This window comes from Protopterus annectens, chromosome 11.part0, assembly GCF_019279795.1.
Source record: "Protopterus annectens isolate FY-2018-M chromosome 11.part0, PAN1.0, whole genome shotgun sequence".
NCBI lineage: Eukaryota > Metazoa > Chordata > Ceratodontiformes > Protopteridae > Protopterus > Protopterus annectens.
In genome coordinates, this window is record NC_056745.1 from 1,355,939,401 (window position 1) to 1,355,959,135 (window position 19,735).

At 41.0% G+C, this 19,735-nt stretch overlaps 1 protein-coding gene across 1 annotated transcript in view; it reads left to right on the forward strand.

The window, feature by feature from the left end:
• Positions 1–19,735, forward strand: part of MKLN1 (muskelin 1) — a 1,607,387-nt gene that overhangs the window by 1,190,569 nt on the left and 397,083 nt on the right. The window contains exon 12 of the mRNA XM_044087317.1: positions 17,907–18,054. Within this exon, the coding sequence (XP_043943252.1) occupies positions 17,907–18,054 (148 nt within the window). The remainder of the gene's footprint in view (positions 1–17,906; positions 18,055–19,735) is intronic.

Here is a 19,735-nt window from a genome sequence, read left to right on the forward strand (position 1 = left end):
ATGATCCTGATTGCACCAGACTGGCCACGCCTACTCAATCTTAAAGAACTTAGCACAAGAACCACCCTGGAGTTTGCCTCAAATCCCACATCGGCTGACACAGCACAACAGTCAGATATTTCACAGTCAGCTAAAGACCTTAAACCTGGCTGCATGGAAAATTCCTTAGTCAAGCAAGCAATGCCTCTCTCCAAAGTTGTTATGGATGTCATTCTGGAGGCCAGAAGGCCTAGTACCAGGAAAGCCTACTCGGATAAATGGAAGAGATTCTGTGCCTGGAACCAGGCTCACAGCCTTGACCCTCTTATCCCAAACATTCCTCAGATACTTCAGTATTTAACTGAGATGCTGGACAAGGGCCTCTCCTTCTCATCCATCAAGATCCATGCCTCTGCCATTTCTGCTCATTACAACACGGATCCACCATTTTTTTCTAATCCTTTGCTCAAACAGTACCTCAGAGGGGCTAAAAACATAAGACCGCCCCATAGAGCACCTACCCCAACTTGGGACCTCAACTTTGTTTTGGAAAAATTAACTTTACCTCCTTTTGAGCCAGCTAACACAGCAGAATTAAAATACATCTCTTGGAAAACTGCTCTGCTACTGGCAATAACATCAGCACGAAGAGTTTCAGAATTACAGGCACTAATGGCAGTGGAACCTTTCCTCATTTTCCACCAGGACAGGGTGTCTTTAAGAACTAACACTACGTTTATGCCAAAGGTGGTATCAAGTGTGGCTCAACCAAACTATTCACTTGCCAACTTTCTATCCAAAACAACAAAGGGGAGAGACTACTACTTTCTTTGGACATTCACAGGCAGCTACGCTTCTACTTGGACAAAACCAAAGCTTTCAGAAAATCTTAGCAATTATTAGTAGCTTATGCTGCAGGAGCACAGGGAAAAGCCATTTCAAAACAGGCCATCTCAAAATGGATAGGACATTGTATACGTTTCTGCTATACTCACCATGGGAAACCTGTACCTAGCAGCATTAGATCTCACTCCACCAGGGCAACAGCCACTTTAACTGCCTACCTCAGAGGAGTACCTACCAAGGATATTTTGGAAGCAGCAACATGGATTTCTGTGCATATTTTCACCAAGCATTACCATTTGCCTTTATACTCCAAATCCAGAGCTGGCTTCACCACTGCTGTGCTGCAGGGCCTTATAGCCACCCCTAATGCCTTATAGAACCAGCCTCCCTACCTCAGCTTTGGGATTCCACCCAAGTGTAATGACTGCAGCAGTGTAACACGATGAACATAGTACAGTTTTGTAGCTACCATAAATGTAGATGTTCGAGTGTAAACACTGCTGCAGTCCAGGTTACCCTCCCTCCTTCCCCTCTTACGTGCTGGTACGTACCTATGCCTTCGACCCTTTACTACTTATGGGGAGTATTTGCTGGTAACTGAAAGTTGTTGTTTGCTTTTCTTATGTATGTTTTATTAGCAATTTGAATTGCCTACCTATTTGGGGGCACCTGACATCTGGGGCAAGAAAAACTGAAGAAAATGGCGTCGGCTGCATCTTATATATACCCCTGTCTCACTGACGTCCGGGAGGAGGCGACAGCAACCGATGCCGGACCAAGACTTTGGAACTCAGGCCGACTGGGGAACCGCCTCACGGCAGGATAACCCAAGTGTAATGACTGCAGCAGTGTTTACACTCGAACATCTACATTTATGGTAGGTACAAAACTGTACTTTTTTCTGGCTCCTGCCTCTGTGGAAGGACTTTTAATACTTTTAAGATGCTTCTTCTGAATCAGTGTAGTGCAGAAGGCCTCTCATGATAAGATTAGTTGATCGTTAAGAGTGCATTCTACAGACTGTACTTATTACGCATCCTCACTTCCTATAAGCTGAGCACTCCATCCACGAATACATACGGACACTGTGTTAAGTTTAAGGAGTTCATTTTTGTAGCTAATGCTTCAGGTAGCTGGTAGACTGTGCAAGAACCTTGTTCAAAAGAAGGCCCCTTGAAGTGGAATTACCAGTCGTTATCCCAGCATCAGTTTATATGGTGAGTACTAATGCATCTTTTGTTTCTTTGTGGCTCACAGGTATCAAGGCATACAGTTTTGTGTTCGTTGTTGGACCTACATTACTCTATTTATACATTTATGTTGGAATTCGTACATCATCCCAAAGTTATCATAAACCAGCAACTTCGATAATGAACTGTATGGTGTCAGAGCGGTTTGAAGCTGATGCATATAGATGGAAAAACTTTGAGAGAAGCAAGCCCATATTCATAGCCACCAATATGAAGTGAAGTAGTGTATGACTGTTTAGATTTACTTGAACAAACTGTAGTACAATAAGAGCAAAATAGTAATAATGAAAATGTCTAAACCTTCAATCGAGAAATCCAATCCAAAATTCAACGCAGTCACATACTAGTAATACTCTCATGCCACTTGCAACTAAGTAAAAATAGCAGAATTTTCTTACACACTGCTTTCCTCTAAATCATCATTCTTCTGTTAATGATGTCAGATGTTTGTCTACCCTCCACAAAAACCACAATCGATCCACATCTGTCAATTTTTGGCAACAGCTTTGTTCTTAGGTAGTATAGACATTGTTTTTGTAAGTGAAAACAGCAAAGAAACACCAATACATAAAGGCAAAAACATATACAGTTTATTGGTAAGCAATTTCACTCCTGAGACTGGGAGCTTCATCATATTTGCTGATATTTCATTTTCTTCTGGATCACCATTTACTCACTGTGGAAGCAGTAGCTTATATATATATGTGTGTATATATATATATATATATATATATATATATATATATATATATATATATATATAGATATATATATATAGATATATAGATATATATAGATATAGATATAGATATATATAGATATATATGTATGTATGTGTCTGTGTGTGTATATATATAAATATATATATATATATATATATATATATATATATATATAGATAGATAGATATAGATATATATATATACATATATGTATATATATATATATATATATATATATATATATATATATATATATATATATAAAAAGTGTACACACCCCTGTTAAAATGCCAGTTTTTTGTGATATAAAAAATGAGAACACAATAAATCGTTTCAAAACTTTTCCACCTTTAATGTGACCTATAACCTGTACAATTCAATTGAAAAACAAACCTGTTAGGGGAAAAATATAAAAAATAAATGTAGAATAAGCTAGTTGCATAAGTGTGCACACCCTTAAACTAATACTTTGCTGAAACACCTTTTGATTTAATTGCAACATTCACTCTTCTTGGGTACACACCTGCCATCAATTAGAGAGACTGATTAACCCCAAATAAAGTTCAGCTGTCCTAATAGGATTTTCCTGACATTTACTCAATTGCCTGCTACAGCAAAAGCCATGGTTCGCGGAGAGCTTACAAAGCATCAAAGGGATCTCAGTGTTGAAAGGTATCAGTCAGGAGAAGGGTACAAAAAAATGTCCACAGCATTGTATATACCATGGAATACAGTGAAGGCAGTCATCATAAAGTGTAGAAAATATGGGACAACAGTGACGTTCCAAAGAACTGGACAGCCCTCCAAAACTGATGAAAAAATGAGACGAAAACTGGTCTGGGAGGCTGCCAAGAAACCTACAGTAACACTGAAAGAGCTACAGGAATTTCTGGCAAGTATTGGTTGTGTACTGCATGTGACAACAATCTCCCGTATTCTCCATATGTCTGGGCTCTGGGGTAGGGTTGCAAGACGGAAGCCTTTTCTTACACAGAAAAACATCCAGGCCCTGCTAAAATTTCCAAAACAGTACATTGTCTCCCAAAAGCATGTGGGAAAATGTGTTATGGTCTGATGAGACCAAGGTTGAACTTTTTGGCCACAATTCCAAAAGGTACATTTGGTGCAAAAAAAACACACTTCACATCACCAAAAGAACACCATCCCCACAGTGAAGCATGGTGGTGGCAGTATCATGCTTTGGGGTTGCTTTTCTTCAGTTGGAACTGAGGCTTTAGTCAAGGTGGAGGGAATTATGAACAGTTCCAAATAACAGTCACTTTTGGCCCAAAACCTTCAGACGTCTGCTAGAAAGCTGAAGGTGACTAGGAATTTCACCTTTCAACACGACAATGACCCCAGCATACATCCAAATCAACAAAAGAATGGCTTAACCAGAATAAATTAAAGTTTTGGAGTGGCCCAGCCAGAGCCCAGACCTAAATCTAATAGAAAATCTGTGGGGTGACCTGAAGAGGGGCTGTGCACAAGAGATGCCCTCACAATCTGACAGATTTGGTGCACTTTTGCAAGGAAGAGTGGGCAAATAATGCCAAGTCAAGATGTACCATGCTGATAGACTCCTACCCAAGAAGACTGAATGTTGTAATTAAATCAAAAGGTGCTTCAACAAAGTATTAGTTTAAGGGTGTGCACACTTATGCAGCCAGCTTACTGTACGTTTTTTTTCTTCCCCTAACAGATCTGTTTGTTTTTCAATTGAATTGTACAGGTTATAGGTCACATTAAAGGTGGGAAAAGTTTTGAAATGATTTATTGTGGTCTCTTTTTTTTTATATCACAAAAAACTGGCATTTTAACAGGGGTGTGTAAACTTTTTATATTGACTGTGTGTGTGTAATATATATATATATATATATATATAAAAAATAATGTAGTTTGGCTGTGGAGAATTTGCAATCCTGGTGGTTTACTTTTAACTTCTAATCTTAGTGTACCTTGTACATTTTATTCAGACAATGTTCAGATCTCTCATAATTGCTTACTCCTGCAGATTGCTAGTCTCCAAGTAAAAGCAGTTGATAATGGGGGAAAAACTGCTAGTAACTTTGCAGATATGTAAAAGAATGCTTGTAAATTTTACTCGGAACACACCCTGTTCAGATATGTCGTTAAGTCTGTAAGTGAAAACAATTGCTCATCTCCCAGTGGACACCTTTGATAATGGAAAAATAGTGAATGACTTTATAAATGCAAGAAATAGCTATCATTTTTCATTTATTTCAACATTTTATCTTATTTTTCATAACTATTGGCTTAGACTATAGGCAAAAGTTATTTAAGCAAGGATATGGTAGTTGGTGCAGAGACATAAGGCTGTGAGCTGTAGTTTCTGCAGTACAGGGTTTTATTCTGTCAGCCTTTATTTGCCTGCTGTGTGACCTTGAACAAATACTTAACCAGACATTGTTCCCAGATTGCTCCTGAAAAGGGGTTCGGTATCCAGGTGGCCTACCCTGGTTAATAAGTGAGTTTTGTTATTGTTGTTAATAATAATAGTAATAATAATGTTGATGGTATTGATATTCTCCTTTGTAAAAGTGGTTAATTTTCTTAATTCTACATGTAATATGATGAATACATTTGAGTACACCACCCATCAACCCAGTACCGTAACATTATATTAACTTTAACTTCCTTTATCCACACTTTCATACCTTGTTACAGTTCAAATCTTGGATACCTTACAACTGAGAAGAAGTACTTTCTTGCTTTAATATTTTTAAGAAAAGATAATTGACTTGGCTTCCATTATCAAGAGGTACAATATGTAGCATCCTAGGAGAGAGGATGGTAGACAGTCCTCACTGCTTTGTCAGGGATAGTCTTGGGAGAGGCGATGGTAGACCGTCTTCATTGCTTTGCCAGGGATGGTCTTGGGAGAGGGGATGGAAGACCGTCCTCACTGCTTTGTCAGGGATAGTCTTGGGAGAGGCAATGGTAGACAGTCTTCATTGCTTTGCCAGGGATGGTCTTGGGAGAGGGGATGGAAGACGGTCCTCACGGCTTTGCCAGGGATAGTCTGCACCTCTCTTCAGAAGGCTTCTCTGTGTTGGCTATAACCTTGTCAATCTCATTATTGAATTTTTTAGGCAGTGTCAGTCTTCTAAAGCATCCAGCATTAAATAGAATCAGAACAACATTAAGGTATTGCTACCCAGCACTAGGAGTCTTAACAAAAAAATTCCACACCCTGCAAGCACTCCTTACCCTGGAAAACATTTACATCATCACAGAAACCTGGTTCAAGGCTAGTGAAAGCACTCCCATAAGTGTGCCTATCACTCATACCGGTCCACAGTATTAGGCAAAGGCACAGTTGTCTATATTAAAAAAAAAAATCTCACCTCCAGACTTGTTAGACAAGACGAGAGACTTGAACTCCTTCATGTCCAATGTACTTTGAAGAAAAAAAAAACCCTTATCACGTCATAGCTAACTACAGGACCTCTTCTATGTCCCCTATTGGGCCCATACCTCCTACCCTAACCAGTATAGTATCCCTATGTATTATGCCAACCACCATTATCCTAGGAAACTAAATATCTCTCCCTAAACTGGGAGACTTGAATATCCTCAAACATGTATGCCCAGAGATTTCTGGACTTCATCAGTACAGACTACACCCCAACCAGGGGCAACAAAATCCTGGAATTGATTTGTACCAGTATGGGGCAGCTCTGCATCCCCCTGTTTTAACCTCCTTCCTGATAAAGTTGGACTACAGGTCAGTTATAGTCACCCTGCAGCTTTTTTCAATACATCAGTATTCAGAGACTATGCAAAGTTAATCAGCTAAAACTGAGTGACGACCTGGTTAAATTCAAAATCCCCTTTCACCTTGGTGATTGCAACATCACCAAATTCAAAAATAAACCCATGTCATGAAACCCCAATATAAACTGGTTCTGTCTGTTCATCCTTCCTCCCACAATGGACATAGAGTTGGGGTGTCATTTCAACAGTTGTAGTCATCTAGAGCCAAAAATAACACAGCTGAGGCGCTAGCCATGCTGCAGCTGTTCTTCCACAACACACACACACATACACAGATGCACACTCACTCGCATATAAAAGAAAAAAAGTTCATTGCACTCAAAAATAAATTTAACTCACAAGCGGCCATAAAGACTCTTGCTAAACTAAACAAAAAACTCCAGAGCCAAATCAAATCAGCCAAAACCAGATATGAGGCAAAAATAACCACAAAGTTGAAGGTTAACGACAAAGCCTTCTTTAACTTTGTTAGAAATCTCAGGAAGAGTGCCCAGCATTGTGCAGAGTTAATAGAAAATTTGATATCACATTCATGGACCCAGAGGATGTATGAGGTCCACTAGCGGACAAATTCAGCTCTAACTTCACCCCTCCCCCTTCAGTATTCTCAGAACAAATACAGTCATCTACACCCCTAATAAATCTCCCAAGAAAAAGCAGTTGAGACACTATTTAAGGCCAAAAACATTGTATGTATAGAACAGGATAATATACTAGGGCACCTACTGGTTAGACCAGAACATGACTCGTCATCCCCCCTACAGAAGCTCTTCCATATTAGACACAAAAGAGGCTTTGTATTGGATAAATGCAGAGCAACAACAGTCATTCCCTTGCACAAAGGTGAGGCCTCAGTGGATTTGCGTAATTATAGACTTATAAGACTTAACAGTCTCATCTGTAAGGCTATGTAAAGGATCGTTATTGAACTAATAAATAAGGGTATTGGTAACCTGCAGACTATCGACCTAACTCAATTCAGATTCATCAAGGGCAGGTCCTGCTTACTTAATCTTCAAAAAAAAGTCACTGATGCAATGGATATGTGCATGTTAGCGTACATTGAGTATCTGGACCTCCCAAAGGTTTTTAACACCATCCCACACTGAAGTATCATCTGTAAATTCTCCCAGCTAAATGTTAGACCCCCGTGAAACTTATTGGGTAGCAAATTGGACACAAATAGAACCCAGGAAGGTAAAGGTGAGTGGCCATACCTTTTCCTAAAGACCTGTCACCAGCTGAGCTGAGTTCCTCAGGGTTCAGTCCGTGGGCCACTCCTCTTTGGCATTTACTTCTTGGAGGTCAGAGCTAATGTTAAGGTGGTGTAGCCGACTACATTTGCAGATGACTACATACTTGATGCTGTCATAAACTCCTCAGTGGACATCAGGATTACAAGAGGGCCTCTTTCAAACAGTTAGTTGGTGTCAAAACCATGGGCTAAAACTAAATGCCAAGAAATGTATAATTGTATCTTTCATTAAGCATGACTCCCCTTTCAGCTGTCACATTGGCAACACTCCCTGAAAACTGATACTGTAATTAGAAATTTGGTGACCTGTGTCACAATGAACTGTCCTTTTGATCACCACATATGCACTATGGTAAGGAAGTCCATTTTCATTGTACAGTTTATGCCTAAAGGTATACATCCGGATCCAGGGACGTAATTGTTCCACTGTACTCTGTGCTCGTTAGGGCAACCATGGAGTATAATGCCTCTTTCAGGTATGTACCTGTCCAAACACTTGTAACAAGTGGAATGACCAGAATAATTTCTCACCAAGAGTCAAGGACCCCAAGTCATAAAAATTAAGCAGATCAATTCAAAGCCTTGTTCTCTTCATACAGGCTGTTGAGAGGCAACCTCTACCTTTTGTAGTGGAGCCTTAGCAGATCTTATTCTATTAGATTTACTATACATATGCTTGTCCCTTGGTGTCATAAACTCCTGCTCAGAAGACCTCTGTCTCTTTTTCAAAATTAACAGAATATACTTGGAAGGGATAGATGTATGATGGAGAATACTGCTTCTGTAGAACAGTCTACTTAGCTTACTCTATCCAAACATAATTGGATGAAGGGATGGTAACTGCAAATTCATCTCTGGTTTAAAACCACTGGGTCTTGTGGGTAGGGGGAATATGTAATTACCCAAAAATGTTTTTATTTGTGTTTGGATATTCCTATTGCAAAATATAAGGGTTAATTATCATGGGAATGCAAGGTTAGGCTTCTTAAGATCCTCACAGTAAATACCTATGAATATATATACAACAGCCACTAATAAAAACTCCACCACCTTACATTTAAAATACCCTCAATGCACACTTTACAACATTTCTTTACAATATAACATGCAGTTTACATTATGGCATTTATATACGAATGTTAGTAAGAACAAACAATTTTAAATGGTTATTACTTCAATGGCCTTCTAAAATGTTGTGACATAAAGGGGGGTATATCTTCTTACACAAGTCAATAAAATTCCTGTCTTTTCAGCCACTTTGTCTTGCAAAGCCACATTTCACATGCCTTTTACTGTATCTAATGTGACTGATGCTTTATTTTATCCTATTTATTCACTGATTTTACAATGTTGCTCTTCTTCTTCGTGATAATTTCCAACTTCTAACATTTGTCTGTGGTTCATATCTGAGGTATTCCTGATTTTTCTAGTCTGTTCTGTGTTTTTCTGTAGCTCAAGCATTTTCATTTGGAGCAGTGGAAAAGGTTTTATTGGCAAGGTTTCTCTGTATTGTTTTTGATATTGTCAGAAGAGTTAGAAGTGGAGACCCCTTCTACTTGCTGTCGCATACTTTTTTTTATTTCCTCCTTAGCCTGTTCCATATCCAAAAATATCTTTGATCCTGCAGAAAAAATACTCTGAAGACAACCCTTTCAACGTTCATCGATTGCTGAGAAAAACTGGCTTCTCGCTGTTTGGTGTACAGCAAGTAATAATCTTCCACAAACACATGCTGTCCCCCATTTCCCTTCTGTCACAGTTTTGGCAGGAGCACTTCTTTGTTTTGGTATGATTATATGTGGTTGGGTCTGCTTTCTCGTAGCCAGATTTAGAGCATACACATGCTATTCTCTCTCAATTTACAAGTCCTCCTTTGGCACATAAATTTGTTTGCTTATTTGAGTTTTTTAAAATTAATGTAGTCTGTTCTCTCCAGTTTCTGTGGTATAGCAGACACTCTATGGGTTTCTCTGCATACTCTTCTTTTTCTCTCGCTATTTTTTTAATTAATGTAGTCTGTTCTCTCCAGTTTCTGTGGTATAGCAGACACTCTATGGGTTTCTCTGCATACTCTTCTTTTTCTCTCGCTATTTTTTTAAACAGCTCATTTTGAAACACCTCATACCCAGCCAACATTTTCTTTATTTCATCCTCTGAATTTTGCGGGGGTTTTTTTTCTTCTATTTTTCCATGTTTTATTTGACTTTATGTATTCCTTCAGTGCTTCACTTACACCTGAGTGCATATTTTCCCTCTAAATTGCTGAAAGCCATATCCTGTACCAAAGCTGGAACTTGTTTTTTGCTGAACAGCTGTGAGAGTCTTCACAGCCAGAGTTGTTTTCCCTTTTTCTAGCTGATTTTCTTACTTTCTCCAAATTTCTTTTCTGGCATCCAGACAGCATAATTGCTAGCCAGTAACTGCCTTTGCCCTAAACTGATGGCTTTTACTGGCTTTTTCACAGTTTTGGTTTTCATACTGGGATAGTACTTAATCTGAAGAACAGTGTACAACCTTCTTGGAAGTCCAGGAGCTGTAATGTTAAAGTTAACACGTAGAAACATAATATGCACATGGACCACAGACACCTAAGAGTGTATAATAAAATGTGCTGTATAAATCAGAAAAAAAAATGTGAGGTACTTGAGTTTAGTCCTTTCAGATCACTTGAAATTTGTTAGGTAGTGTATTTTGTGATGAGTTTGAGTACTAGGAAAAGTTATTCACCAGTGGTAAAATGGACACACACTGTGTTAAAAAAAACAAGGGCATGTATTTGTCAGCGCTAACACAAAAAACTTAAAATGAAGAATTGTGACCAGTGTAATCCACAATCCAGGAATTTATTACAGGTTTAGCACTTTTGTCCAATAAAATAAAAAGACTTGTCTTATTACATCATCTGAGAATATATATAACAAGCCAAAATCACATGACAAACTAATAAATCAAATGACATCACATAAAACCACGAGTAATGTTATGTAAATATACATAAAAAATAAAACATTTTGGAGATTCTTAAGTTACTTTTAAAAAATATTTTTATACCATGATTTTAACCATAATATATTAACAGGTTGTCCAGTCTTAGCTTCAGAACATTACTAATTGAAATCTGGCTTAAAAGCCTCTACATCCAGTTAAGAAGAAAATGGACAATTTAAGTGGTTGTACATTGTAAGATTATAAACCTTTTAAAATGCTGATCAGGTGCAGGAGAACTGTACCTTCAGAGAAGAAAATGCTGTAAGTTATTTGAGTTTGGGTTAAAGTTGGAATGGGTAAATAAAGTAAACCTGTGATAACCAACTTAATAACACAGGTGTTAATGCTGCAGAAGATATTATGAACCGTGACGTGATCATATGCTTCAGAACATTGCAGAAATGGCATTGCTTTTTCTGCTGCTGCTTTTATTCGCGAAACCAATGATATCTAACATTGAGATAATTTAATCTGATATTGCTAATCCTCATTCATTCCTTACATATGGGTATCGGTTCCAACCTCGGAACTGAGCCAGCCATTTTCCAAGCTCGTGTCAGCTTTAAACTCTCGAGCTAAACTCTTACCCACAATCTCCCTCTCCCTGTTACCTCAGATTTTGTTTGCCGCGTTGCCATTCGGTCGTGTCAAGCTGCTTCTCTTGAGCTAAGTACAGTTGTTTGTTTAATAACCATTTATTTTACTTTTCTGCCAGAAAAGTTTCTATTTCATTGTCTTTTACCCTATCGCATCTAGCGATCATACTTTCTTTAGATTTTTCTCCTTTTTTCCCTATCTTTTTACCGCGAGGTAAATTCCCCTTACCATCATTGGTAATTCTTACCTTTTTTCTCATACGTTAGGGTATTCCTTTGTACCATTGCTGGTACCCTTTTCTGCTTTCTATTTTAGCTATTATGACAGATAAGAAAGGTAGTGTGGGGTTTAAACGGTGTTCTGATTGTGGGCACAAACTACCTACTTCTGATGCACACTCTTTGTGCGTTTATTGTTTGGGGGCGTCCCACTTGTCTTTTGATCCGCCCTGTAATGTTTGTGAGAATTTTTCAAATAGAATCTTGTTGGAAAGGAAAAAGGGACTTCTTAAATCTCCCTTTTCAGAGGCTATTTCTGGGTTGGAGGCCTCAACCCCTTCTAGAGCCCATAAGAAAATCTTGGATGTTCCTACCAAGGCTAAATCTTTGCCTTCGTCCCTGGCTGGGGACTCCCACCAACCAAAACCTAAAAAGGCTAAAGTTTCTGCTCTGGAGCTCACTCAGTCAGCCCCAGTGCTTTCGGTGCCTAGACCTTCGGCACCGAGGCCTTTGGCTCCATTAGTGATCTCGGCTCCATCTTCTCCTGCAGCCTTTACTATATTGGCACCGAGGGGCTCCTCGGTTCAGACTATTATCACTGTATCGGCACCGATCGTTCAGTCGGCGCAGACCTTGACCACGTTGGCTTCGAGATCTTCCTCGGAATCGACACCCTTATTATTGACTACAGTTTTGTCAGTTCCATCTTCGGCACCGACAACCACTTCGGCACCAATCCCTGTGTCAGTGCAGACCATAACCTCGGCACCAATGACTTCTTCGGTGCAGACTCCCGTAGTCCAGTCTCTCTCGGCACTATTGTTCTCGGTGCAGACTTGTGAGATGGGCAAAGAGTTTGCCTCTTCTGTGGACAGGCCTGTTTCTCCCTCAGTCTCTGTGAGGTCCACTAGAAGCCTTTCCGAACACGATGTGTTGCGTCTTGCGGATCAGGTACTCTTGGCCAGAGGTATCCCACCCCCCAGGAACTATCCTTCCCTGGGAGGTGATCACCCATCTCCAAAGACCCCTTCTTATTCTCCTCCTTCATTGCCTTTGAAGTCAATGGATATAGCACAGTCTTCCCCATCTGTGGTTCCCTTTATGGATCTCACTAAGGAACTGCAGTTGCCTTCATGGCAGGAAAGTTTTGCTATGACCCAGGATGTCAGTTGTGACACGCATAGTTTGCTGCTCCACAGCCATCCAGGGACTTCGGGTCGGCAGGCTGAGCCACTTAGGGGAAGGGTGACCCCTGTCCTAGACATTCACTCCTCTTCAGGTGGACCAGCCTTCCAACTGATGAAGAAGGCTTTCGCTGCTGCTGGCAGTACTGGACTGTCAATCCCTCCGCCCTCCTCTGGTACACTGGTTTCACAAGTCGCACCGGGTGCAAGGGCCTCAGGACATATTCCCCACAGGAAACCCCTTTTCCACTGTCTTCCCCAGCTTCTGTCACTGAGGAAGTTCACCGGAAAAGTTTGTGTAAGAGGAAGCACATGGACTCCACAGAGGAGTCCCTCACTGAAGAGACAGATTTTGATGAGGGGGAAGGATCCCCTCGGTCACCCTCTGAGGTATCCTTTTGTGATATCCTCGAAATCCTGAAACAGAGAGGTGACTGGCAGTCCTCTAATCCGACCTCTCAGGAATCTGTGTTCCTGCAGGCCTTTTGTGCCCGGCCCCCTACCTCCTGGGTTACTCCACCTGCTGATGAACTTGTCCGGCTTATCATGCAGCGTGCTTGGAAGGCACCTGACACCGTCAAAGTTATTCCCCGGAGGCCAGATAAGATTTTGTCCCCTCCTGCTACGGATCCCCATTGGTCAAAAGGTCTTCCTGTGGATGCTCTGGTGGTGGCAACTGCAACAAAAAAGGATCTGGCGGAAGACGAAAGCCAGACTGTCAATCTGCCTAACAAAGAGTCCCAGGCCCTGGACAGAATAGGGAAGCGCACCTTTGCATCAGCGACCTTTACTATCAGGTCCCTGAAATATATGGCACACTTCACCAGGCTTCAAAGGGATCTGATTTCTGAGCTCTCTGAAACCTTGGTTGGTGCCGTGTCTGATGAGGTCCGTGACAAAGTGGCCTCTCAGTTGGCTACCATTGAGTCAATATCTAATTCCTCTATGTGACTGATATCTCATGCATCAGAAGGAGCAGCTAGAGCAGCGGGTTCAGCTGCGGTCTTAAGACGACACACATGGATGCGCTTGCGCAATTTCGCTGAACCCTTTAAGGCTTTTTTTCTTAATGCTCCCATTGAGCCCTCCTCATTTGGACCCAATGCACACTGGCCAGATGTGAACAGGACGGTAAGACCCTTTCTGCCGTAGGTGTCCGTTATTCTTCCCATCAATGTGCTTTCTCCCAAAACCAAAAGAGTGGGAAGATATAGTTCAAGAAATCTCGGGGTCCTTTCTGTGACGCACATGCCGAGTTCTCCCCTAGAGGCAGAGAGGGAAACTCTCATGGAAGACGCTCCTTTCGAGGCAGAAGGGGTCTGCGTAACCAGGGTTCCAGGGATTCTTTCCCTGGCCAATCCTACCAGCGCTCCTGAAGAGCGGCCCAACTCCTTTCCTCTGGAGATGGTTGGGGGACGTTTCCTCCTTGTACCCTTCTGCCTGGCTAACCATCACCACTGATTCTTGGGTACAAAGGATTATAACCAGAGATTATCATATCCCCTTAGATCTTTGTCCCGTCCCTTCAAAAAACCTTCCACGACGTTCCACCCAGTCAAAGGGAAGAAGCAGCATTAGAAATAGAAAAGCTGCTAAGAAAGAGAGTCATCCAAATAGTCCCTCCAGACCAGATAGCATCCGGATTCTACTCAAGACTATTTTTGATGCCAAAGAAAACCGGGGACTGTAGACCAATTTTGGATCTCAGTGTATTGGACAAGTTTGTGAGAGTACAAAAATTCCGGATGGTCATAATACAGTCTATCCTCCCGCTTTTGGAAAAAGACGATTGGATGTGGTCGATAGATCTTCAAGATGCGTACTACCACATAAAAGTGGACAGGCCATCAAGAAGATTTCTGCGCTTCTGTGCAGGAGCCAGTCACTACCAGTTCAGTGTACTGCCCTTCGGACTCTCTACAGTCCCCAGAGTGTTCACAAAGTGCATGGCAGTTATCACAGCTCACTTGCAACTTCAAGGATTCCAGGTGTTTCCAAACCTAGACGACTGGCTCATTTCCGCCCCCACAAGACATCTATTGGAAGAAACCCTGGCATACTCTCTCCTCACTGCACAAAGGCTAGGCATAACTATAAACTGGCAAAAATCCAATCTCACCCCTTCTCAGTCGACAGAATTTATAGGGGTTATCTTGGCCACAAAGAACTGCAGAGCTGCCATTCCAGAGCACAGAATTTTAAGGATAAAGCAACAACTGATTCCAATCCTTTCAAGGGAGAAATCCATGGCTCACTCGGTTCTACAGCTGCTGGGTTCCATGGCAGCTTCCATCACCATTGTCCCCTTGGCCAGGTTTCACATGAGGCTTCTACAGTGGCTACTGCTCACCCAATGGTATCCCATTCAGCCATGATTCAAGTAACCCACAGGTGCAAACAGGATTTAAATTGGTGGATGACACACAATCTGTCACAATGGTCTCGCCCTTTTTTCCCCCAGCAACCCAAGGCCACATTGACCACAGACACCTCCCTGATGGCGTGGGGGAGGTTATGTCAGGGACAGACAGTCCAAGGCACTTGGGCCGAACTGGAGGCCCATCTGGATATAAATGTTCTAGAGCTGAGGGTGGTGCTTCTGGCATTGGAAGCATTCCATCCCCTGCTGCCATCTGGGAAAAATTGCGATTCAGTCAGACAACATGGCGGTGGTCTGGTACATCATCAAACAAGGTGGAACCAAATCTTACCCCCTTTGTCGAGAGGCCATGAGTATATGGCAATGGGTGATTGCTACCAACCATTTTCTTCTAGCAACGCACATTCCTGAGAGTTCCAACGTGATAGCAGACAGACTCAGCAGGTGCATTCTTCAACCTCATAAGTGGTCCCTGAATCCCTTGATAGCGGCAGAGGTCTTCCACTGCTGGGGCCATCCTTACTGCGACCTCTTTGCATCCCCGACCAACTACAAATGCAGCAACTACTTCACCCTGATTCCCCCTCCGGGACAGTCAAAGTTCACGATTGGCCCTCGGGTCTTCTTTACGCATTACCACCCTTTCCCCTCATTCCCCAGTTTCTGAATAAAGCCCGTCGGTTGAAGAGCAAGGTGATCCTCATAGCTCCATCTTGGCCTTGACAGATTTGGTTCCCCTTCCTTTGGCCTCACCTACTAGATCGACCATGGATTCTCCATCCAACCCCGGAGTTGATCTCACATCCACAGAACCCATCCCAACTTGAACAGCCTGAAGCTCACAGCTTGGGTACTCCAATTCCCTTGATTGCCAGGCAGAATGATCTTTCTTTACCAGTACGTGACATTCTCATTGCATCTCACAAGTCTTCCACTAGAATTACTTATCTGAGCAAGTGGAAAAGATTTACTTGTTGGCTGAGAGGTTAACGGGTAGATCCCTTCTCAGCACCAGTGTCTATAATACTAGACTATCTGGCAGACCTTTTCCAATCGGGTCTATCGGCCACTACCATTAGAGTTCATTTGGCTGCAATTTCTAATTTTTATGAGGGTGTCCAAGATTCCTCTCATGTCCCACAAATTGTGCAAGACCTTCATAAAAAGTGTGTCATCTGAAGCCACTTTTTAGAGAACCTATTCAACCATGGGATTTATCATTAGTTCTACAAGCTCTGACAATGCCACCTTTCGAACCAGCCTCTTCTTGCGACCTCAAGCATTTGTCATGGAAAACCTTGTTTTGGTCGCCATTACTTCTGCCAGATGTATTTCTGAGCTTCAAGCTTTATGTATCAAGAGTCCATACTTGATTTTTCATAGAGATAGAGTGTCTCTGAGAACTAATCCATCATTTCTGACAAAAGTGATCTCTGAAATGTCCATTAATCAAACCACTGAAATGCCAGTTTTCTTTCCCAATCATTCAAACAGAGGAGAGTATTGCCTACATGCCCTAGATATCTACAGGCAAATCCATTTTTACTTAAACAGGACTAGGTCCTTTAGTAAATCTGACCAGTTATTTTTGGCCTTTTCTGGACCTAGATTAAGATCTGCTGTTGCTAAGGTCACATTAGCTAGATGGTTGAAGGACTGTGTGACCTTCATTTATACACAATGTAATATCTTGTTGCCTACTACCATGAAAGCTCACTCAACAAGGTTGGTGGCAACTTCTGCTGCCTTCCATGCCAGAGCTTCTTTACATGACATCTGTACAGCTGCAACTTGGGCTACGCCTCATACCTTCATCAATCATTACAAATTGGATTTGGCCTCCAGGGGAAGAGCATCTTTCGGTTCTGTGGTGCTCAGGAATGTCCTTCCATGAGAGCCTCACAGGAATAGAGGTAGCTGGGGACTCTGTCCCATATGTAAGGAATGAACGAGGATTAACAATATCAGATAAAGAAGTTATGTCTTACCATAATGTTCCATCTGCATTGTTGATCCTCGTTCAGTCATTACGACCCTCCCTCCTTCCCCCTCCTGTGGTTTCTAGTGGATCTCACCATCCAGTCCTCTTAGATTATTTGACCAGAGGTAGCCTCTACCTTCTTTGACTTGCAAATTCAATCTGAGGTAACAGGGAGAGGGGGATTGTGGGTAAGAGTTTAGCTTGAGAGTTTAAAGCTGACGCGAGCTTGGAAAATGGCCGGCTCGGTTCCGAGGTCGGAACCGATACCAATACATAATGACTGAATGAGGATCAACAATACAGATGGAACGTTATGGTAAGACGTAACTTCTTTTTATTGAAGGTCACTGATGGGAGTTTTTCTGTGTGCCATTTGTAAAATATAACTATAATTTCTAAAGTTAACTGCTGCTGTCTTAACCTCCACACAAGTTGCAGCTCTCCGTTTCAAATGCTACCCAATAAACCAAGTTTTGCATGTTATAAAAATATTCTACCTTGATTCGTGGTTATTCAGAAGCATGCATTTACTTTTTATCTTTTATTAATTTACACAGTGAAATTAACCCCATCTTGGCACTTCCTCAAAAAAAAAAAATTATCAAGTTATTCCTGCAAAGACTTTTTTTTTTTTTTTTTTTTTTATTACTTCTGCCTTTTTGGTTTGATTAAGTGGACTAACCATAACTTTTGCTTTTTGATCCACAGTGCCCATGACAGGCTTTACTCAAAGAGCTACCATTGATCCTGAACTAAATGAAATCCATGTTTTATCTGGTTTAAGTAAGGACAAAGAGAAAAGAGAAGAAAATGTGAGGAACTCATTTTGGATTTACGACATTGTGAGGAACAGCTGGTAAGAATATGAATGTTTTGTTTGCTGCTATGTGAGGAATAAAGGATGGTTTTGTTACGTAGTAGGGAGAACAAGGTTAAAAATGGCTTGTAAGGACCTTCCAGATGAGTATCATAAGAAATGTCTTTTGCTTCACAGTAGTAAACAGTGTTGTTTTTTATGATATTTAGTATAAGAGCAGTGTGCCCCAAATCAGTAGCTTTAAACAACTGGACTTCCAGGTTAGAACAGTGCTGGTGACGTATCCTCAGCTGCAGTGATGCTTAGTGCTGCCATCTTTGTTCATCATGTACTTATGACTATGCCCTAAAGTTAAAAGTGCTACATACCTAAAGTAAAAATGCTTTATTTAAAAATGATATAGTTGCAGCACTTATCGTTTGTATAATCAGATGAAAATGTAAAGTACTGTAATGCTTAAAACAGAATCATTTGTAGAATTTCTGCAAGGATCATGAAAATAAGTACCCTTCATTTCTCATTTTCCTTTCTCTGATATTATATCTATCTGTATGTGAGGAATTTAACTCTGTAAACTGTAAGTTGAGTACTCCATAAGATCATAGGAAGTTACTAGGCTATCGGCCGTGAGGCCCTTATAAGTCTAGCCAAGAGTTTAGCCCATGTTTAGACAAATCAGCACCCGAAATGGACTTATTTCCTCCCAGTCACAAACTGGACAACAAGGATAAACATGAATGTATGTGTGTATATCTATACATATATATGTATGTATATGTATGTATATATATATATATATATATATATATATATATATATATATATATATACACACACACACACGTGTGTGTGTGTGTGTGTATGTCTGTGTGTATATGGGTCTACTTCTGTTCATCGAAAAACTATTTTTTAGAGAACAGAAAGCCAAACCCACTTTAGCAAAAGTGTACTTAAAGGAAAATGCACTTTCGCGAACTTTAGAGAAAGTGCATTTAAACGCAGTGTGTTACAACTCGTTCACCAAATCGGGGGGGGCACTAAAAACAAATTTTTGCACGGTGGCAAGCTCCCCTGCACCCACCCATGTGGGGGGGTGCCTCCAGCACCCCCGCTACTTATATATACTAATTCTGAGATCGCACTACAGAGGGGAAAAGTATATATCCTTATCTCCACTGTACAATGCTTCAGTAAACTGGTGTTCATGAAAGTGCACTTGCGTTTAAATGCACTTTCTCTAAAGTGGGTTCGGCTTTCTGTTTTTCAAAAGAGTGTGTTTTCGATAAACAGAAGTAGCCGTGTGTGTGTGTGAAAGGTGATTTTATTCTTGTTTTGGTGTCTGTGTTCAGTAATGCAGTCTCAGTCCTCTGAGGTTCGTTCTTGTGGGTGTTTGACTAACTTGTATATCTGTGTCTCGCAAACACAAAACAAAAAAAGATTGTAAAATACATCAGCCACACACAGGGTTAAAAGCAGCAACAATGTTATCGTTTGCAAGGAGCAAGCTAACTCATATGCACCCCTGCTACTTAAATATGCGATTTCCAAGATTGCACGACAGTGGAAATTGGAGGCAAACCTCCTTACCCCACTGTTGTGCGATCTTGACGTAAAACACAGCACGAGTTTTAACACACTGCTCAATTAAAAACAACTTTGATTAAAAAAAAATAAATTCTGTATGCTGTAACAACATAATATGTAATATGTATAGTGTCTG